Source organism: Capra hircus, chromosome 2, assembly GCF_001704415.2.
Source record: "Capra hircus breed San Clemente chromosome 2, ASM170441v1, whole genome shotgun sequence".
Lineage (NCBI taxonomy): Eukaryota > Metazoa > Chordata > Mammalia > Artiodactyla > Bovidae > Capra > Capra hircus.
Window position 1 is genome coordinate 28789381 of NC_030809.1, and position 22985 is coordinate 28812365.

Consider the following 22985-nt stretch of genomic DNA (forward strand, 5'->3'; position numbering starts at 1 on the left):
CAGTCTCAAGAGAAGGCATTTTTTAATCAGAGGGGGGATCAGGGGCTTGTGAATCCCCTAAAATTATAAATAAAATCCTAAGAGCATATATTTTTTTCATGTTCTCAAAAGAATGTGTAACTTTTTAAAAAGGTTAAATGAGAATATACCTAATGACTTCCCTGCCCACTGCCCCTTGTATCCCCAAAGCTTGCTGCCCCCATGGGACTATTGCCCAAAGGCACATCCTTAGAGAAACATTGCTCCCCGTGGCTCTGCCTCGGGCATTCTTGCCCTGAAGCCCTTGCCCCCCAAAGCAAGGGGTGGTGTTTGAAAATCATTCATCCCAGGGTAACTCCAGGGAAACCCCTGCCTTGACAAATTGGCCTAGCCAGGCTGTATTCCAGCCCTGCCCCCTGGCTTGGGCCCCTCCCTGAGGCCCCCAGCCTGGCCCAACCCCCACTCCGCATGCACATAAAAGGGTCGAATTCTCGTGGCTGCTCCATAAATTTTATTCCGTAAATATTAGTTTTCCCTGTGTTTAATAAAGCAGTGGCCCACCTCCCCGCCTACCCGCCCTCTCCCCGGGGCCGGGGCTGGGGCCAGGGCTGGCTGGTGGGAGAAGGGACTCTTTCAATTGCTTTGGAGTATTTTTAGAAAAAAAAATAATATAAGGTGGTTTACAGCAGCAAGCCAGCAAACCAGGAGCAGGACTAGGGACCTCGAGGAAGTTCCTGCAGGAACTTGACCTAAAAAGTAGAGAAATAGCGCCACCTAGGCTGCAAGGCCTTCTTGGCCTTGCTGGTGGTTCACCCCTCCCCCACAGTCAGCCCAGACAGACCAGCTCTTTGCTGGGAGACAAATCTTCATCCCTTAGCACTGCAGCTGGGCAGCACCTCCTCTCCTCCAGCTTCACTGAGGGCTTCCCCAGCAGCCCCCCAAAGGTAGAGCCCGAGCCAGAGCCCAGAAAACCCCACGAGGATCATTCTCTGTTCTGTCACCGTTCAACCAACCTCCAGATCAAAGACGGTCTCCAAAGGGTAGTAAAGTTAGGGAAAAGGGAGGAAGGAGCTTCTAGTCTCTGCCCACTGAATCCCAGAGTCCCTAGGGTGTAACGTGGCAGAGAGTGAGATCTGAGCTCCTGTATTCTGGACTGGAAAGAACCTGTTCCTCTTGGACTGTATCCTTCCACGGGTCTGATGCAGTTCACCTTCAGGGAGCACTTGGGGAGGAAGAGACGCTCAGGTCTCCTGAACTTTCAGCACAGTGCTTTTTAAATTTTGTCCTGTGGTCCATTTGAATTCCCTTTTGTTGCCTTCCTGTTCACATAAACCTCCTGACCTCCTCCACCCTGGTCGGCTGGGAGATAAGCAGGAGCCTGGGTGTCATTCCCTAAGAGATGATGGGAATGGGAATGGGAAAGGCCATGCCACCTAGATTTGGTCTTGTTCTTGACAGTATTCTTGCCTGGAGAATCCTATAGACAGAGGACCCTGGCAGGCTACAGTCCATGGGGTCACAATGAGTTGGACATGACTGAGCAACTAACACTTGACATTGTCATCGGGGGCATTTCCTTCTTTTCTGTCCTTCATTTCCTCCTATTTACAAAGCTAAGGGGATTTGCTCCACAGAGTATTGGGGAAACCTAAAATCCTCTTAATTAACCTTCCTCGTGACGTGGTAAGCTCATTTTATCTGTTCTTGCCACCTCCTCTCTGTGCTATTAATGTAATCAGCATTTATATACATATTTCCTATGGGCTTTTTGTTTCCATCCTTACGTTGGGTTATACTCAAGAGTATAACTTTGAGAACAGGGTCAGTTTTTAATGCTAACTCAAAAAATAGCACTGTGCTGGTAATACACTACTAAAGGGTGCCGCTTTTTGTTAACTGGGTTTTCATACAATCATGATGTGCTTTTCTGAGCTCTACCCAGAAGTATTTTTCTGTCTTTTAATTTTCCTGAAGAAGAAATAGTTCAAAAGGAGCAGGTGACTTTCTACAAGGAAGCCACCAAACTCAGAGCTCAAGACCTTTGCTTCCTAGTCCCTGTTACCAACATGAGTAAATGTATGGACTTGTAGAACTGTAGTGGATCCTGCTAGGCACTTAGATACAGAGAAGTGCCAGATTAAGGGAGCCCACGTTGTGGAGGGAGGGTTTTCCCCAGCTGCTGTGCCCTCCTATAAGTTGCCGCAGGGTATTCATGTCAAGGGCTTCTTCGTGCTCTAACTTTCTTCCAGGTTCTCTTGGACAGAGCTTCAGAAGATCCTACCCTGAGGGGAAACATTCAGAGAGGGGAGGGTGTGAAGTAGCTTGTCTGTGATGGGGAGGTACCCTAGGGAATCCATCTCTACCTGAGAATCTAGAAGCCCACCTATCCTCTGTCTCCCAGCCCAGACCCAGCAAGGAATACTGTCTCCTGAGACTTTGTTTATGGTGACCTCAATGCTTTCCCTCAATTCTGGGGTCTCTTTTCTACCCTGTCTCGTGGGAAGTCATGAGATAGCACCAAAACATTCTAGAAAAGGCTCAGCTTCTTCTCAGCTGTGGAATCCTACCTGCTCTCAGTCTCTCTGTCCTGGAATCCAACTGATTTGTGTGCTTTCTACACTTCTGGACCCTCTGAGTGAGCGCCAGCCTCTCAGCACCTAACTCCCATGGGTTCCTGAGAATCTGGGCCAGCCTAGGGGAACCCGGAAGGAGCACTGGAAGAACTCCAGGGTGTGGGGCGCGCACAGCCATTGACTCACCTGGGAATACTGTGCCAGGTTACTTGTCTTGCTGGGCTGGGGGCCAGGATTTAGAGGAGTACGCAGTGCCACACTCTTCCTCCCTCCTGTCACTTTGGGGTCAGAACTGGGGAGTGAGGTTTGGGGGGCTGCTGGAAGTCCCTTCTGAAACTTGGGTGTCGTATTTACTTTTTCATATTGGCAGCTGGAAGGGGAAGCCCATCCCAGCTCAGCATTGTTGTCTAACGTGGTTAATCAGATCCCATAATCCTGCTGTGGAAATATTGGGCCTCACTCAAAACAATAGAGACCAAGAATATTGTGGTTAAATTTCAACTAGCTGCCTCCCTGGCCTGTTTGCCTAACCCCTACCCCCCTCTCCTGGGCCAGAGTCCTCCCGGCTTTATGGACCCCTGATAGGATCGACAGCCGGTCAGAAATGGGTGACAGGAGAAGAGAGGATGGAGTAGGGGAAGGGTAATCCTCTCGACTGGCACTCCATCCTGCCTCCCCGCTGCCCCACCTCCAGGCCTTGAAGAGTGAGGAGAGGGGTGGTGAGATGAGTTTCTGCTTGTGGGGAAACCCCCCACGCCCCAGCAGAGTCTGGATGTGTGTTCTGGGGTTAAGAACAGTACTGCTAGAAATCCTGGGTGGTAAAGAGATCCTTTACTCAAGACAGAAAAAAAAACTCCTGCCAGATGAGAAGAAAAGACTGCTGATTTCATCTGTTCCTGCTGCCTGGTGCTTCCAGGGCACAAAGCAATGCCAGTTGGTCATAGGTTGCATATAGGGAATAGAAAGGCACTGGTTGGGGGAGAGAGAGCTGGTAATAAACATTTCTGTTTCATTAGTAACCTGATAAAACAGCAATATAAGTTATACTATGATGGTATATGAAGGTGGTACTGATATCCCAACTTGAGTGATTTTCTAGTAGTAGTAATGTCCATTATGTACTTCTTTAATAAGTATGAGTTAACTGTGGCAGGGTAATTTATATAATTAGAATAGCAAGACAGGGAATAGGTGAGCTGTACAATGGCATTTTGAAAAAAAGAAAAAGATGCAATGTCTGGCTTGTGCTAAAGGGCACAAATGAACATGGTGCTCTGTTCAGGAAAAGGCAGAGGACGTTCCTCTTGTAGGTTCTAGGACACCCAGCTTGTGAAGTAGCCAATTTTGAGTTGGTACTTGGCTGTCATGCACCCAGGATGCACTGGGCACAAGGTGCCACCACGCTGCTTTCGGAGGTGTCACCAGTGAAGTGAAGTAGAGTGAGGCCCCAGTTCACACCGTGGACTGTTGAACGGTCAAAGTGTACGTGTGTTCTTAGGACTTGAAGAATGAAATAGCAGAACTGTGCCTGTACTTAATTTCTTCATATAGGCTTCCCAGGTGGGTAAAGAATCTGCCTGCAATGCAGGAGACATGGGTTTGATCCCTGGGTTGGGAAAATCCCCTGGAGGAGGGCATGGCAACCCATCTTGTATCATTGCCTGGAGAATCCCATGGACAGAGGAGCCTGGAGGGCTATAGTCCATAGGGTTGCAAAGAGGGACACCACTGAAGTGACTGAGCACGCAGTCTCTTCATATAGGGCAGGGATGGAGCAACAGCAGAGAAGCTTGATTTTTCCTACCTGGGGTGATATGTGATGATTCAGGGACAAGCATGGCTCCTGTAGGTCATTCATCAAAGCCATTTTAAAGCAGGGACAACTGGTGGGAGCTGAGTTTCCCACCAGAAAGACATCTGGAAAATACCTCATGGGACTGAGAATCTAAAAGATGTGTATGCTTCTGGGTATGAATCTCAAAAATACCTTCATGGTAGTAATCAAATGGAATGGAAGCAGGTATGAAACTGATATCAAAATCATTTAAATATGACAGAAAACATTTCAACCATTAAGAAGCTTGGGTAACTAGTGGGAAGAATTCAATGTGAAGAAAGAGCCCCCGTGGAATCTCTAAAGAATGCTGTACTCCTGGCCAGGAAGGGATATGTAAGGAACCAAGTTGGTTATACTGCACAGAGACGTGAATTGCAAAATGAGAAAGTCCAACAGGAACATTCCAGATCACTGCAAAGGAATTCAAAGGAATGGCATGGGTTTGTTGGAACTGTGTTGGGAATGAGATACAAAAACCCATATTCAACAAGAAACAGAAATACTTAGATGTGTATTAACTCACATATATTTGAATGCTCATTCACTAGCCCTGTCACCAATGCGGGTATTATGCTATGTGCTGTATTTTGCCACAAAGACATATCTTCGGCTCTCAAGAAGTCTGCAGGCCAAAGATGATATTTAAAGCACAGGTTTTTTTCCCGCCAAAGTTTTTGAAGAGTGTGTGGTAGAAAGTAACAGCCATGACTATGTTTCTCTTTCTAAATTTTTTTAAATTTATGGATAAATCCTGTTTTATTACTCCTTTAACTTAATTATCTTGTGTCTATAGTTACATGACATAAATTCCTTTAAAGGGTCAGTTATCTTCACTCTGAGCTTCATAAAATGTTTGAAAAACACACTTGTGATCAGAAAGTCAACCTTATTCACTCGATTGCCCCTTGCTTCCTTTTTTTGGGGGGTGGGGGGTGGGCGACATGCCACATGGCTTATGGGATCTTAGTTCCTTGACCAGGATGGAACTCAAGTCCTTAGCAGTGAGAGTGCTGAGTCCTAAATATTGTACCACTGGGGAATTCACCAGCTTGCTTCATCTTTGATCATACTGGTCTCCTTGTTATTTCTCTAATATGCAAACACCTGAGGGCTTTAGTTCTTTGCATTTCTCTCTGCCAGAAACTCTCTTCCCTTAGGTATCTGCTTGAAATCCTCACCCCCTTCAGGTCTGGGCTTAAATCACACCTTTTCAATAAGTCCTCCACTGACTACCCTGCTTAACAGTGTCACCTGCCTCCTGACCTTGGATGGCTGCCCACAGGTTGGCTGTACTCTCAACCTTTCACCCCGTTTCAGGTTTTGTGTTCATAGTCCTTATTCCTTTCTAACACATTATATATTTGTGTTTTTTTAAACTTTTATTTATTTATTTTTATTGAGGTATAATTGGCTTATATTGTGTTCATTTCTGGTGTACAGAAAAGTGATTTTTTTCATATTCTTTTCCATTATAGGTCATTACAAGATATTTAATATAGTTCCTGGTGCTATGCAATAGGACCTTGTTGTTTGTTTATTTTATATATAGTAATATTTTGTTTATTTCTGTATTTAGTTTTGTCCCCCTGGTGCCTCCCCACTAGAATAAAGCTCCATAAGGACAGGAATCTTTTTTTTTTTCTCACATCTTGAGCACTTGACATAGTGTCTGGCATTTAGTAGGTTCTCAGAAACACTTGTTGAGTCAATATATGAAGGGTTATCACACTCACCCATCCCCTCACACGCACACACCCACCTCCACACCAGCAGTATCTTAAAGTGGTTTTATACATTTGTAGATATCAATGAATGTAATCTTTTTTGTTTGGGGCAATCAAGGCGAGGAAATTGGAAAATGGTACTGAATGTGTACTAAATAAAAGTGCGCATATGCATGCATGCTCAGATGTGTCTCTTTTGTGACCCCATGGACTGTAGCCCACCAGGACCTCTGTCCATGAAATTCCCCAAGGAAGAAAACTGGAGTGGGTTGCCATTTCCTCCACCATCTTCTTCCTGGGGAATCTTTCCAACCCAGGGATTAAACCCGAGTCTTCTGGAGTTTCCTTCATTGCAGGCGGATTCTTCACCTCTGAGCCCATCAAGGAAACCCAGTCCTAAGGTGAGAGCGGGAGTTAAATACCATTTTGTTAGCTATAACCATAACAGAATGAATTTGTCATTTTGCAGAAACTAAGAATACAAGTTATTAAAATGCAAGTGGCTATATACCTTCTTGCTTTCTTTGGCTATCGACCCTTGGCTATATATCAGGCATCATTAGGGTGCTATCTTGACCAAGAGAGACAGCTGAGTGTGGGTGGACTAATACAGAAAGCTGACAGGTGTGTCAGGAGCGTTGCTTGAGTATGAAGAGTAGAACTCTGCCCCCTTTACTGAACATTCACTGAACTAGTATCTTCCAAGAGTCTCTTTAAGCCACTAATTTCTTCCAAATAGACACTGGGATGGAAATAAAGCTCATTTATCAGTAAACATGTTATCATCCATATTCAGAAATATATTTATATATGTGTGTCTTTCTGTCTGCAAAGGTCTTTCTGTTTATAAAAAGTTTCCCACAGCCTTTAGTCTCTGACTTGAAGGAAAATACTCTTTGTAACTAATTCTGCTACTTTTTCCTACCCTGTCAAAGTCATCAAAACAAGGTCTTTAGAGCTTGAATCTCTCTGAAGTGCCTTGTAATGAGCTTATTTTTAGGGCAAAGGTAACTTGACATTCCCATTTTTAATCAATAGCCAGTATTCATAGTGTTGTTGAGTGGCTCTAATTGAATCTCCAAATGTGTCCTGCCCTGATCAGAAGCTTGAAAGACAGGCATGCTTCTTTCCTTCCTGCATATGGGTGAAATCTGGTGGAGTTGCTAACCTCTTCAATAAATCAACCATAGGAGTCAGGCTGATGCCAACCAGTTGGGGAAATGATTAGTCAAAGAGAGTATGAAGCTTAAAAGCCCAAGATGAAGATAACAAGAGTCTCCTGGATATGGAGAGAAAAACCAGTGACTTGAACAGAAGTTAACAGCCCAGCATGCTTGCCTTAAGAATTACTCACCAAGAAGCTGGATTATTATGGAGTCTTCCCCGATGGCTCAGCGGTAAAGAATCTACCTGCAATGCAGGAGACATGGGTTTGGTCCCAGGGTCAGGAAGAGCCCCTGGAGGAGAAAATGGCAATCTCCTCCAGCATTCTTGTAGAAAATCCCATGGACAGAGGAGCCTGGTGGGCTACAGCCCATAGCGTTGGAAAAAGTTGGAGACGACTGAGCATGCACACACGCATGCAAGCAGGCCTGGATTCCAACTCCTGCCTCTGCAACTCCCTCACAAACTCTGAACCTCAGCTCCTCATTCATAAAATGAAGATGGTTGTGTATACATCATAAGGTTTGAGTGAGGAGATCACATCGGACAATATTCGGGCTCCCCCCACCTTTACTAGGTCATCCAACTTGGCTCTTAATGATCACAAGTGCCACTGCCCTTTCCTGAATGTCCTCTTCTTTCCTTTCAGTCATTCCTTCCTCTCCTTCAAAACTGATTTCTGGATTTTGCTGGTGGTCCAGTGGTTAAGAATCCACCTGCTAGTGCTGAGGACGTGGGTTCTATCCCTGGTCCGGGAAGATTCCACATGCTGCAGGGGCAACTCAGCCCATGTTGCACAACTACTGAGTCCTTTCGCCCTAGAGCTCTGGAGATGCAACTAATGAGAAACCCGAGTGCTGCAACTAGAGAAAGCCTGGGCCAGCAACAAAGATCCATCACAGCCATAAATTAATTAATTTTAAAAAACCTGATTTCTTCCAAGAGGTCTAACCCTAGACCAGTTGTTTCTTAATTCCATATTCTTCTAGATCAAGTTCATCTTATCTATTAACCTATCTAATTTAGAATGCATCATTCTGTACTTGTTCATGAGTGGCATTCATGGCTTTGGTTGCCTTTTATTTTCATGATTTACCTTTGAGGTTGAATAGTAAATACCTTGAGGACAACAACTGTCTCTTCTATTTGTCTGTTTGCATTTTCTGTCCTTTTGGGCCTATTATACTAGCTTGCATGGGGTAGATGATTCCCTAACGGGGTGGCCTAAGCCCTACCACTGTCTTGGGCACACATACATATATGAACATTCTTATGTATTTCTCATGGATGAGTACCAGGAATCAGGTGTTTTGTAACTATTTTTAAGAGAAGTTTTGCCCTAAATTAGATCTTTCTCCCTTCATCTCTAATGCGAATACAACTCCTTTCCTAAACGTTTTCTGGCCTTAGAGATTAGGGCCATATCCTGCTTATTATCCCATATGCACGGTCTTGAAGAGCTGTTAATTTCAATTTCAGTCTTCTTTTCTCCAAGTGAAAAACAGTTTCTTTAAGCTTCTCTTGGAGGTTCTACCTTATAACCACTTATTAATAATGCTGCCTTTCTTCCTCTCATTTCTTCTCTTAAGCTGTGATCCTGTTGAATACAGATCTCTGGGTAAGATCTGATCAGTGTCACATAGGAATTATTTATGCGGTGCTAATGTAGCTTGATCAAGGATAGGTGATCTAGGATAGGCGGCCATGGAAACCTATGGGATTAGCCCCTGTTTGCCTGGATTAGGAGAGGTACCGACCTGGCTGAGTAGTGCACCCCAGAAATCTGAACAGGATTGGGGGGCTGGGTTCTTGAACCCGGAAACTCATATGTTAAGCATTTTGAAGGCTTTCAAGGAAAAGAAGCAATGTTAGAGTCACCGGTGCCTGGCAGGTAATCTGTGGCACGGAATCTGAATGCAAACAGGGCGTGGGGAGGAAGCACAAGCAAAGGGAAGCCAAGGAAACGACCCATTCTGTTTCCAAGGGACAGACACCCCTCCACCCTGGTGGAGCCGTCCCAAATACCCCTTCTGTGGGCCTCAGTTTCCTCTTCTATATTACGAAGGGCTTGGAGTAAACATTCTGTTTTGAGTCTCTTCCAATTCTGAATTTGTATTCACAAAATTGATTCCAAGAAAATGTGAGTATATCTGTGAAAAGCTACCAACATCCCAAACTCAGACTGAACTGGATGAGTGAGCGCTGCCCAGAGAGCCAGTCTGCTGGGTGGGCGCTGGGGCTCTGGGGTCAGCTGGTGGCAGGTGCTGCTGGAGTGGGACTGAGGTTGGAGTCCTTCTGCCAGGAGCAAGTTGCTTTTCTTCCTAGAACTGCAAAATCTTCATTTGCAAAATGGGGAGGATACTAACGCATTTGGAATTGTAGATTTAAATTAGATAATGCAAGCAGAATGCTTGTGTAATATCTAAAAGCTTCCATTTATCAACCACATAAGCAGTATTAATATTCTTGAAAGGAGAATTTTTAAACCTTTCTCGCCCTTTTATTTCTATCTGTATTAAATTTGTAGAAAATATTGCAACCAAATCAGGTAATTTGTTGTAATGGTGTTTGTTTTTTAACACACTTGCCTCTTCTCGTTTTAACGGAATGACTCCTAATTCATTCAGCCTTCCTGAATATCGTATTAAGATACACACACTATCCATGCTTACATCTCTAGATGCCATCACTCATTCTCTGTTCTTTTTCATTTGTGAAATAGAACTGAGAGAGTAATTATTTAGCAGCTCTCGTGTGCCGGCGGCAGCCAGTCGGGATTCCTTATTCCGTTGATGTCACCGTTTAGATGCTCTTCTCTACACCTTGGCCTAAGCCCCCGCAACTTCACTTTGCTCCTTTCAACAATGTTTCCACGTCCACCTCGTCCTCCATCTGACTCGTCATGAGGCTGGATGCCCCACTCCCAGCTTCGCACTGGGTTGATACAGAATTCAGCTCCACCAAGCTGAGAGGGCGCGCCTCCCCGGGCCAGGGTGGGGCACCAGGTTACCAGCGGCCTCCTGCCTTTTGGGTTTACTTCCCCGCAGGGGACACCGTAGGCGGCTATGCGGTCCGGCCACTGCCCCCCACCCCTCGCGTCCGGCCGCCCCGTGGGTTGCGGTCTCCGTGGGGGCGGCAGCTCCTGTACTGGAGGTTTGCGCCTGGCGGGGCACCCCGGAGCCGCGGGGAGCCCAGAGGCGAGGCCAGGCCGGGTGGGGCGCGTCCGGGCGGGGAGGGCACACTCAGGCAGTGCGGGGGGCGCAGAGGGCAGGGGCGGGCAGACGCGCGACGGAGGAGCGAGCGGAACGAGGGCTGGCTAGTGCCGGGGCCGCCCGCCCGAGGGGGAGGAGGCTGCGCTGCCCTTGCCGCAGGTTTGCTGTCGAGCGCGCAGGAGGCAGGGACATGGGTAGGGTGCGGTCTGCGCGGGGCCCAAGCCCGGATCTCTTCCATTTCCCCTCTCACTCGGCCCCGGGCTGCGCCGCAGACGGCAGCAGCTCCCGCTCCGCCCCAGCCGCCTGACCGCGGGGCCGGGGTGCTAACCGCGGGGCCCGCCAGCCGGCCGGCCCGGCCAGCCCAGCCCAGCCCGGCGGCCCGCAGCCCCGCCGCCCGCCGCCCCCCGCCGCCGCCGCGTTGCCAAAACAAACGGGCCGGCCTATTTATTGGCGGCCGGCGAGCCGGGCAGCTCAGAGTCGAGGCGCCGAGGGGGACAGCGCGCCGCCACCAGCCAGGGCCCCGGGCCCCCGCCCCGCACCTGAGTCCCGCCGGCCGTGCGCCGCGCCGCGCAGCCCATGGCGCCCCCACCTGGAGCCCCCAGGAGCCACCCGGACGCCTGAGCCCCCGCAGCGCTCCGGTCGACTCGTCCACCCATCAGCCCACCAGGCGTCCTCGCCCGCCGCTCCTCGGGGCTCCCTGGCCATGTCTCCCGCCCGGCTCCGGCCCCGCCTGCGGTTCTGCCTGCTCCTGCTGCTGCTGCTGGTGCCGGCGGCGCGGGGCTGCGGGCCGGGCCGGGTGGTGGGCAGCCGCCGGCGGCCGCCGCGCAAGCTCGTGCCGCTCGCGTATAAGCAGTTCAGCCCCAACGTGCCCGAGAAGACCCTGGGCGCCAGCGGCCGCTATGAGGGCAAGATCGCGCGCAGCTCGGAGCGCTTCAAGGAGCTCACCCCCAACTACAATCCAGACATCATCTTCAAGGACGAGGAGAACACCGGCGCCGACCGCCTCATGACCCAGGTGAGCGCGACCCGCCCTCGCAGGGCGCCGCCGCCGAAGCACCGCCACCTGCCCGGCCCTACCCGCCCCCTGGCACCTTTCCTTGACTGGCTGGCACGCCCCCTGGCACCTGCCCCTCTCGCCAAGATGGGCCGGCTGGGGTCCCGGCGGAGTGCTGGCATTCCCCGAGCCCGCCGGAGGCTATGAGCAGAGTTCCCCTCTGCCAAACGCCACAGCCCAGCGGGTTGGCGGTGGCCCCTTCGGCCCTGGAGTGCTGGCAGCTCAGGTCAGACGCGGCACCTGGAGGTACCTCTACCCGACTGCCTCCCGCGTTTGCAAGATGCACCAGTCCCTCTGGCCTAACCTTCCGCGTGGCTGCGCCCCTTTCATGTCGAGGCGATTCGGCAACCCGAGAGGCGAAGCTCCCGGCGTGGAGGGTCCCACTGGCCTTTCCTCCCCGCGCGCTCTCGGTTCGCTGCGCGGCCCCCTCCGGGGTAGGGGTTAAAGGAACAGCGGGCAATGGTAGAGCCAGGAGGCGGAGGTAGGGAAAGGATCTTGCCGGGGAGCCCACGTGTCTGTCCCCAGAGCCGAGCGGCGCAGCTGCAGTTGAAGGGTAGGGGTGCCGGGCCGCCAAGCTCTGGGACCGAGCTTGGGGGAATCCCTGGGTTTGGTACTGCGGATGGATTGAAAGAGAGGGGCTGGGGTGCCGGCTAGTCGTAAGTGCTCGGGACAGGAGGCGCGCTCAACCCAAGGACCGGGGGGAAGGGTGGGGGTGGCAGGGCGGGGAGCACATTTTCTTCCTTGAGGCCGAGTTCGGAGGAAGGAGGACCTAGGTCCCCTTCCTCGGTGGGTTTCCGCTGCAGGCAGGCAGCCTGCTTTCTAGATGCTTTGGGAAGGGCAGTTAGACCACGGCCCGCAGCACGCGCCCAGGCGCCGGGGCTGGCCGGCGGTGTCGGGCGAAGGTTGACTGGTGGCTGCTGGGCCGGGCCGGGCGCCGAGGAATGCAGATAAGGATCCGGGCCACGGACTGGGCAATCATTGACAGCGCGTGCCCGGGCTCTGGACCCGAGTAGGGGAGGGGTGTAGGGGGAAAAGTGGGGCGGGGAGCAGGGACCGCGGGACAGACATAGGTGGGTGGCTAGAAGCCTGGCGGCCAGGAGCACGCGGAGCTCCCTCTGGGGGGCAGTGAGCGTCCCCAGCTAGAATGCAGCCTCGGAGGACCGACGGGGCCTTGGGTTTTAGTCGCTGTTGGTTCCTGGGAGACTGAGTCCAAGGGTCTGTGGGGGCCAGCGGCTCTGAGGGGCGGAGTAGGTTGAGAGGTGGGCTGCCCACGCTTGGCAGCTCCTGGCACCTCAGAGTCAAGGACTGTGGAAAGACCCCTCTTCCCAGGCCCCTCTCCTCAGTCAGCTGCGGGCTCCAGATACGAAGAGAGCCAGCGCAGACGATGGTCTCTACCGTCCTTCCCCCAGCGCGGCTCGTCTCCCACTTCATGGGAGGCGGAGCATGACGTGGGCACCCCGAGGTCAAACGCTCCGTTTCTCGGGTCCTTTCCCAGATAGGGGCGACGCAGGGGTGCTGAGTGCTCTTGACTCAGGGAGAACTGCTACTTGGCCTTTATCAGCCCGGAGCCCACCCCTCGCAGCGGGAGACAAGCCGCGTGGTCCTCCATCTGGCAGGGTCAGGCGCTAGCCGATCACCAGCTCTGGTTCCCGGACTGCCGCTTCCCCGGAGCGGGCGTGGCCGGTTTGGGATCGTGAGGGTCCCAGCGGGAATGCCTCGTGGCGCCGAGGAATCCCGGCAGGCTTGGGATTCCCCTCCAACATACCCCCCAAGGCTGCCGAGGCGCTCCGCACCTGCCGCGCCCCGGCCGCTTCGCAGGCCTCAGCCCTGGGGCTACGGTGACACCTGCTGGGCACCTCGAGCCTTGCAAGCCTAGCAGGCCGGCCGCAGGCAAGTCAGCTCCGGTACGTCCTTTACCCTCCAGGCAGCAGGCGGTCCCCTGCTGGTCCCCTGGTGAGACTGAAGGGCCCGGCGCTCAAAAGGTGCAGTAACTCCAACAAGAGAGAGAGAGAGCTTAGAGACAGGCCCCCACGGGGGTGAGCGGATGGACGCGCCTTCCAGATTTGTGGCACCACAGCGCGGTCCAGATCCCAGTGGGGTCAGGGGATGCTAGAATGGAAGGAAGCACTTTAGGGCTCTTTGTTCCTAAGAGAGGAGAGAGCACCCTCCCCGGTTTCCAAGCTCCAGCGAATTCGGTAGGAGAGTAAGGGACGGGGCTGTGCGCTCACCTGCACACGGGCCAGCCCCTCCCCCAACTTTGTCCCCTCCTCTCCCGCAGCGCTGCAAGGACCGCCTGAACTCGTTGGCCATCTCGGTGATGAACCAGTGGCCTGGAGTGAAGCTACGGGTGACCGAGGGCTGGGACGAGGACGGTCACCACTCGGAGGAGTCGCTGCATTACGAAGGCCGCGCGGTGGACATCACCACGTCGGACCGCGACCGCAATAAGTACGGACTGCTGGCTCGCTTGGCAGTGGAGGCCGGCTTCGACTGGGTGTATTACGAGTCCAAAGCCCACGTGCATTGCTCCGTCAAGTCTGGTGAGCCGCTGCCGGGGGATTGGGCCCGGGCCCGGGGCCGCAGGGCGTGGGCAGGCGGCTCTGGGCCCTCGGGAGCCAAGAAGGTGAAGAGGCCTGCCCAGGGATGGAGGCGGGGACCTCGGGGACCAGGACGTCAGCGGCGCTCCCCCCTGCTGCTCTTAACCACCTGCTCTACCCGTGCCTGATAGTGTCATGGCAGGTGCCTAGGGAGACAGGGTCCTGTCCCAGCGATGCTGGGTGCTGACCAGGCGGTCCACAGTCCAGAGCCTGCTGCAAATGGTGCAAGACAGAGCAAGCTGGCCAGATGGAGAAAGCCAGGCTGACAGAGAGACGACCTCCCCATACAGAGTGGTGCAGAACTGGGAGGTGGGGGTGGGGCCAGGGCCAGGCTGTGCCCAGACATCAGCATGACTGACTGGGAGCCAGGAGCCCAGAGGTTCAGAACACGCAGCCTGGCTGCAGGTCAGGCCTTTTAAGGCACTATGTCTGCTCCTCTCAGGGGGCGCAGGCGTCCCCAACCTCTTCCCCGGGGCCCTGAAGCTGGACTTTGGGGGGCAAGGACAGCCGTGAGGGCAAGAATAAACAGAATGGACTTAATAAAGTGGATTTTCCCATATTGGCCGCTTTGTTAATCAGAATTGGCAGGCACTGGGACCTCGCCCCCTCCCTCAAATCTTGTCTGCATCCCTGCCACGTGCACTGAACCCGGTCATGGATGCCTCACATGGTTCCTGTGTGGACTGCCTGCAGGGTCCCCTGACTGCCGGCTCAGCCTTCCATGCTGGCCCCATGCAGCGATCACACTCACAGACCTGGCACACTGAGACCAGGCTCTCTTTTGTTCCTCATCCCACCAGGCTCACAGTGGTGACCCCATCTGGACCTTTCCCCTCTGCACTTCCCTGTCAAATGTATTTACTTCAGGTCACATCGACCCCTCACTTGCAAACACAGGCCCAATGCCAGTTCCCAGAGGCGTCACTTCCCTGCATTACTACTGACCCCCAAATAGTATCTTGCTTTCCATCCACTGATGCCATTGCGTCCTGTCCCCACACAAGGACCTAGCACATGAACTGAAGATGGTGATTTCATCCTGGCCACTGAGCTACATCCTGGCCACTGAGCTACGCCCTGGCCTGGCCATTCACTCTGAGTTTCCCCAGGAGTCTGTGTTCTCGCCACTGGCCCTCCTCTCACTTGCTATATAGATGCCAAGGGCCAGTTCTGGCATAGAACTTGGGATGTCAGTCCAAGAGGATAATTTGGGGGGAGTATCTGAGAAATGGGTGAGAAATAATGGGATATCCAGACCCCAGAGGCATAAAGTGACTTACATTCTCGAGGCTGCAGCTTTGGGGTGTCAAGTCACAGCTGACCACTTCCTGGCCCAGCTGACCCTAGGCCTCTCTGACTGCTTCAGTCTTATCAGGATTGGGAGTGGTGGGGGGAGGGCTTTACCTGGGCTTCTGAAGGACCCTTTCCCTCATGCTCCCTGGGCTTGGAGCCTCAATATGCTCCTCTCATGAGCAAAGCATTAGGCTAGGGAGGAAGGCACATCATACTGCAGGCTGGGGGTGGGTTCAAAGCTGCAGAGAAAGTGGGGGGCAGGGAACATGACATGGTGATGGGGGAGCAGCCTGGGAGCCAGGGGCACCTCTGGCTGTGCTGGGGAGGATTGCAATGACTGGGATTCCAAATTCCACCCAGTAATGCCTTCATGTCCCTTCTTCCTGCAGAGCACTCAGCCGCAGCCAAGACAGGCGGCTGCTTCCCTGCTGGAGCCCAGGTGCGCCTGGAGAGCGGGGCACGTGTGGCCTTGTCAGCTGTGAGGCCCGGAGACCGTGTGCTGGCCATGGGGGAGGATGGGAACCCCACCTTCAGCGACGTGCTCATTTTCCTCGATCGTGAGCCGGACAGGCTGAGGGCCTTCCAGGTCATCGAGACCCAGGATCCCCCGCGCCGCCTGGCACTCACACCCGCCCACCTCCTCTTCACGGCCAACAATCACACTGAGCCAGCTGCCCACTTCCGAGCCACGTTTGCCAGCCAAGTGCAGCCTGGCCAGTATGTGCTGGTGGCTGGGGTGCCAGGCCTGCAGCCTGCCAGAGTGGCAGCTGTCTCCACACACGTGGCCCTGGGGGCCTATGCCCCATTAACGAGGCATGGGACACTGGTGGTGGAGGATGTGGTGGCCTCTTGCTTTGCGGCCGTGGCTGACCACCACCTGGCTCAGTTGGCCTTCTGGCCCCTGCGACTGTTTCACAGCTTGGCATGGGGCAGCTGGACCCCAGGGGAGGGTGTGCACTGGTACCCCCAGCTGCTCTACCGCCTGGGACGTCTCTTGCTGGAAGAGGGAAGCTTCCACTCGTTGGGCGTGGCCGGGGCAGGGAGCTGAAAGGATCCTTCTACTGCCCTCCCAGAACTGCCCACATGGGTCCAAAGGCCTCCCCACCAGGAGGGCATTGGCCTTGGAAGGGACCTGAGCGGGGACACTGGTTCCCACCATCTCCTCCACCGCAAAGATACATCACTGAGACTTGTACTGGATGATGCCAGTGTCCCCCAGCCCCATCTTGGTATAGTGACAAAGCTGCAAGCTGAGCTGGCGATGGGAGGTGGTCTCTCCTTCTATCATTGAGACCAGTGGGTCCCAACCCAGCCAGCCCTCACTACAATTTTTCATTCCTGCCTCCCTCAGTGGGGAGGGCCCATTCTATCCATCTTAGGCCCCTCTTGGGTGGGCTTGCACCTCAGTTGATGCTGCTAGATTCCCTGGGAGCCGGCAGGGAGCTGGCTGGACTCAATGCTGCCCAGAACCTGCAGGGTAGGGCAGCCAGCCTGGCCATCCTGAGGCATGACCTTCCTCTCTGGCCACACTCCTCGGGACACACCCAGAGACTGTTGCTGTCAGTACACAGAGCTGTGTGTTCCAGCCAATGTGATCACAGTGCCCAGGACAGGGGCAGTGGGCTGGATGTCCTGCCCAGCCTCTGCCCAGGCTATACATTCCCATTTCTGCTGAACCATGACCCCCACCCCCTCCTCCGGTCAGTCTCCCCCACCTTATTTATTGGCACCGAGGGGGAAGCCCATGGGAAAATTTGGGGATGTTTTGGTCTTTTCTTCCTTTTGTAATAAAATTTATTTAAGTTGTTAGAGCCCTGGAGTCCAGGACACCAAGTAGGACTGATACACTGTTAGCCTAGAACCATGGGTGGGGCCATCCAGGGCTGTGTGCACCTTCCTCCAGAGACAAAACCTCCAGTGCTCCCACTCTCTTTGCAGGCCCCTTCTCATCCAGTAGGTCTGCCAAGTCACAACAGGGGGCTGTTCAGAATGGGCTGTAAGGCAGATGTGAATTCTACAGAATCTCTTCATGATCCACAGTGAAAAGTCAGAGACTCACGCCCTAATAAAGACCAGAATAAGCAGGGAAAGCCCCTTTACTTGGAAACAAGGAGATGTTTCTAGATAAGTAAAGTGATCCTGGAACTGTTAGATCAGTTCTTTCTCTGGTCTAACTGTGTTTAGGCAAACTTTGGGGTCAGCATGCAGAGGCCTTGCCTGGCCCTAGTTAAGGTGCCTTCCCTGCTGATTCTGGTCTTTCTCAGGGCCCGAATCCTGATTCGTGGTCCCACTTCTAGGATTCTTCTTTAACAGATCTAGATTGGAATGTCCCTTGTGGTCCAGTAGATTAAAACTCTGCCTGCCAATGCAGGGGACACGGGTTCGATCCCTAATTCAGGAAGATTCCAGATACCTCAGGGTGACTAACCCTGTAAGCCACAGTTACTAAACCCTGAGCTTCTAGAGCCCACGCTCTGCAACAAGAGAAGCCACCACAGTGAGAAGCCTGCACACCAAACTTGAGAAAGCCCATGTGCTGCAACGAAAACCCAGCTCAGCAAAAAAAAAAAAAAAAAAAAAAAAAAGAAGAAGAAGATCCAGATTGAGGCCCAGGAACTTATTTTTACAAATACTCCAAACATGGTAGATAGTCCATAGGTTACACTTTGAGAAACATCGCTTAGTCAGAAGGACACCAGTTTATTACCAAAACAGGATGACCCCTGTCTTCATTTTCTCTTGGTTTCTACATCCCACAGCAAGTTTTTCTGTACTCATTATAGACCAGCTGAGATTCCCAGGTCCGTTGATAGAATTGTTAAATATTCAGGACTACTCTGAAGCAGTTGAAATAGGCCATAGTGGGAATGTTTACACCATAGGAATTGGCATATGCTACCAAGTAGGGCTGCCCTGACTGTGGAGAGCTAGTCGTGAAAGCCCAGGTTCTAGCCTCTGATAGAGATTTCTGTCACAAAGTGGCGGGGGGGTCACTGCCCTGACTCTTACCTTACCATCCCCACTTCCATGGAGGAGTGCTCTAGAGAAAACTTCATTGCTCTGGAGACTGTCATCTGGGAGGAAGAGGCTCCCGCAGGCTGCAATGACAACTAATATCATTTAGTGAAGACTAACCATTGCCAAACATTGTTCTAAGTGCTTTACATGTAGCACCCACTTCATTTTCATAACAACCCTATATGGTATATATTATGCATGCACGCTAAGTAGCTTTAGTCATGTCTGACTCTTTGAGACCCTATGAACTGTAGCCCACCAGGGATACAGTCATCTTTTGTCCATGGGATTCTCCAGGCAGGAATACTAGAGTGGGTTGCCATGCCCTCCTCCAGGGGATCTTCCCGACCCAGGGATTGAACCCACATCTGTTATGTCTCCTGCACTGGCAGAAGAGTTCTTTACAACTATCACCACCTGGGAAGCCCAGTATATACTAGATTCTTACCATTTTCCAGATGAGAACACAGAGGTACAGCGAGCTTAAGTAACTTCCCCAAGATGATGCAGCAAATGACAGAAGCAGGATTTGAACCCAGGCATCTGGCTTGCCTTTTCATACTGTTCATGGGGTTCTCAAGGCAAGAATACTGAAGTGATTTGCCATTCCCTTCTTGGAAGAAAAGTTATGACCAACCTAGACAGCATATTAAAAAGCAGAGACATTACTTTGCCAACAAAGGTCCATCTAGTCAAAGCTATGGTTTTTCCAGTAGTCATGTATGGATGTGAGAGTTGAACTATAGAGAAAGTTGAGCACCAAAGAATTAATGCTTTTGAACTGTGGTGCTGGAGAAGACTCTTGAGAGTCCCTTGGACTGCAAAGAGATCCAACCAGTCCATCCTAAAGAAAATCAGTCTTGACTATTCACTGGAAGGACTGATGCTGAAGCTGAAACTCCAATACTTTGGCCACCTGATGCGAAGAACTGACTCATTAGAAAAGACCCTGATGTTGGGAAAGATTGAAGGCTGGAGAAGAAAGGGATGACAGAGGATGAGATGGTTGGATGGTATCACCGACTCAATGGACATGAGTTTGAGTAAACTCTGGGAGTTGGTGATGGACAGGGAGGCCTGGCGTGCTGCGGTCCATGGGGTCGAGAAGAGTCGGACACGACTGAGCAACTGACCTGAACTAATCTGGCTCGCAGGTCCACTGTTCTTACCAGAGGTTTTTCCTTTGGTAAACTTGGGTCCTTTCCAAAAGGTATGTTCAGTATTTCAGGACTGGAAATCTGCTTTGTCAGGCCACCTGGAGTGGACTGCACGTCGCCTTGTGGAAGACACTCTCAGACCAGGTCACAAGAACCAGAACATCTATGAACACATTTGCAGTGAGAAACAAAAGGTCAAGGTCAGGAGGCTGTGGTCCATTCATTTGCACATTCTGTCTTTTACAGAAATTTTGCATGGGGTGCGGGAGAGAGTGAAAGAGAGATTGAGGCTCTCCCTTATGGGAGGCCTACCTGCCCCTCTTATGGGGCCTGGGGACACTTGTCCTGTAGACACAGAGCCATCTGGTGTCCCTAGACCTTCTGTTCTAAAAGAGCTTCCTCAGAAAATACACTTATCTTCAGAGATGGCTGCAGAGATTCAGAAAAGCACTTTGAATCCAGACCCTGGAAAGACCAACCTTGGGATAGAGATGAGGCGTCGCAATTTTTCGGGGAGTCCTGACTCAGAACTGTGGTGATGGTACCAAGCTGGATGAGTAGAGTCCACCTGGAAAGTTATCCTTCACCTCTGCAGTGTGATAGTCCAGTTCCTCCCACCAGAACCAGCCTGCTTATCCTCCTTAAGATGCCAAGACGCAAAGGAAGGTCAACCATACTGCCCAGGCCCAGGGAGCTACTGGTCCCACGCCTGCTGTTTCTCACAGGCCTAAGCTCAGCCCTGAAGGCCATTGCATCCACAGTGGTCATTTCTCTCCCCCAGCTTTTGCCTGAAGGGCCTGCCTGCAGAATGGCTTCTGACAGTGAGCAGCGATGTTTGGAAAAGGCTGAGCCAATGCAACAATCCTTTAGGCAACCAGGCCTGCTGTTAGCACTTGCAGCTCCAGGATGGGAAGTAGAAATAGGTGAGTGAAAAAGTGAAGTGTTAGTCGCTCAGTCATGACTGACTGTTTGCAACCCATAGAGTGTTGCCTGCCAGGCTCCTCTGTCCATGGAATTCTCCAGATAAGAATACTGGAGTGGGGAGCAATTCCTTTTTCAAGGGGATCTTCCCAACTCAGGGATCAAACCTTGGTCTCTTGCATTGCAGGCAGATTTTTACTGTCTGAGCCACCATGAAAAATCTTAGTAAAATGCCCCTTCAGGAGATCCAACTAGAAAAGGCAACACTTCTGGCCTGGCACCAGGAAGTCTGTCTAGCAGGAAGCCTCACACCAAAGGCACTGAGCTCACAGAACGTCTGGATTTCAGGCCCCGCCCCGTTGTCTGCCTAGCCCTTGTGCAGTGTACAACTTGTACAACCTTCAACGCTGGCCCCAACTGGTCTGGGTCTCTACCAGGCTCAGACAGATTCTGCCAGTGGTGACAATTTGGAGAGAAGTTCCTACAGCATCACACAAGAGGAAGTGGGGAGAAATAAACAGGGGTAAGGATGGGATGTGCAATGTCTGGAGACTTCCTGGAAGTGGTTTGGGGCTTGGCATAAATGATTTGGGCAAGAGGAGGTGGATGGATCATTGGGAGCAGGTGTGTGGAGGAGAAGCGTAGGGCATGATCAAGGACTAGGAGCCAGGGTGACTGGGGCTTAAAGGTGCCAGGAGGGGAAATGGGAGTAGGGGAGGAGAAACACTGCACCCCATAAAAGGAGCAGAGGTGAAGGCCTGGTGAGAAGTGCTGATGCAAAAAACATCCCAAAGAAGGGATAGAAGCCCTCAGTGTCCCACCTGAGAGGGTGTCCCTGCTGCAGGAAAACTTTTTGGCAGGGATTGGTGGCAGCAGCTCTTCCAACACATGCCCTCTGCCCCTTGGGTGGAGCAAGTCTCCCGGAGCTTGGGCCCACATCCCACACCCCAGCCTAGTTCTCAAAGCCTCTTTGTTCCATTGGGCCAAGCTTCGGCCAGCCCAGATCTGATAAGGCCAGGTAGGACAGATAACGGCCCCACCCTGCAATCCTCAAGCCACACCCAGGCTGCCTCGCACGCACACACGCACGCACATCTCTTCTGCCCCAGAATGGCCTAGATGGAGGGACCTTCCCGCCCACCCCAGAGTTGGGGAACCTCAACCTCTGGGCTGGCCCCCTCCTGAAGTCCATTCAAGACCCCTCTCATATGCATGGGTAAGCAGGATAAGGGAATTACCTCCCATTTCAGAGAGAAATAAATGTAGTGTCCCAGAGGGAAAATGACTTGTCCGCAGTTATTTCTTCCACAATCAGGAGCATCAGTTACTAGCTCTGCTCTTTATGAAAGTGAAAATGAAGTCACTCAGTCATGTCCAACTCTTTGGGATCTCATGGACTGTAGCCTGCCAGGCTCCCCTGTCCATGGGATTCTCAAGGCAAGAATACTGGAGTGGGTTGCCAACCAACCCAGGGATCGAACCTGGATCTCCCGCATTGCAGCAGACTCTTTACCCTCTGAGCCACTAGGGAAGCCTCTGCTCTTTATATTATCTTTTAAAACCCTAACATCATGTGAAGTGAGGTTATTCTCAGTTCTTTTTTGGCAGAGAAGAAACAAAAGCCCAGAGAGGTAAAGTTACTTTCCTAAGGTCACACAGCACATTCCAGAGCAGAATTCAGGTCCCCTGCAGCAGCAAACTGAGGGAGATAGGAACTGATGAGTTACCCACCCTAGAAGGAGAGGAATGCACTCCCAGCCTTCACCTAAAAGATCTGATGGGGCTGGGGATGACCAAGAATCTCCAGGAAGGTGGTCCTGGAAAAACAACACTCTAGATGCCGTGTGTGTGTGTGTGTGTTAGTTGTTCAGTTGTGTCCAACTCTTTGCAACCCCATGGAGAAGATCTCATTCTGATGCAAGTGGCAATGTTTAAAATATGTCCATGAGTTATTTGACACTCCTCTTCCCTTGAATCTGGCCTGAGACTAAGTTAGGAAAGACCATATAGCTTCTATCTGGTTCTACCCTGAGCTTGCCAAGCTGGAAAGGCTATGGATAGGTGTTCCCAGCTCTAACCTAGCTGAGCTCCCAGCCAACAGCCAGTATCAATTGTCAGCTGTGTGAGTGCACCATCTTGGATGTCCAGTCCAGTGGAGCCTTCAGGAGGCTGCAGCCCTGGCCAGCACCTGACTGCAATGGCATGGGAGAGTCCAGTTGAGAACTGCCTGGCCAAGCCTGTCCTGAATCCCCAACCCACAATATCACAAGCAAAATAAAACGGTTGTTTGGAATCTTAGTGTACTTTCTTACACAGCAATGGTAACCAGAACAAAATGCAAAGAGGAGATGGGATTTGATGAGGACAATTTTTGGAGGCTTTCCAGAAGCCTTTAATACACTTTTACATGAAAGCTTTTTAAAAAATGAAGTGTGTATGAGGCTGGGAGAGGGGTG

At 51.8% G+C, this 22985-nt stretch overlaps 1 protein-coding gene across 1 annotated transcript; it reads left to right on the forward strand.

The window, feature by feature from the left end:
- IHH (indian hedgehog) lies at positions 11050 to 17244 on the forward strand. Its single transcript, XM_018059293.1, has 3 exons — positions 11050 to 11504; positions 13822 to 14083; positions 15823 to 17244. The coding sequence occupies exons 1-3, from the start codon at positions 11193 to 11195 to the stop codon at positions 16479 to 16481; spliced, it is 1233 nt and encodes a 410-aa protein (XP_017914782.1). The 5' UTR covers positions 11050 to 11192; the 3' UTR covers positions 16482 to 17244.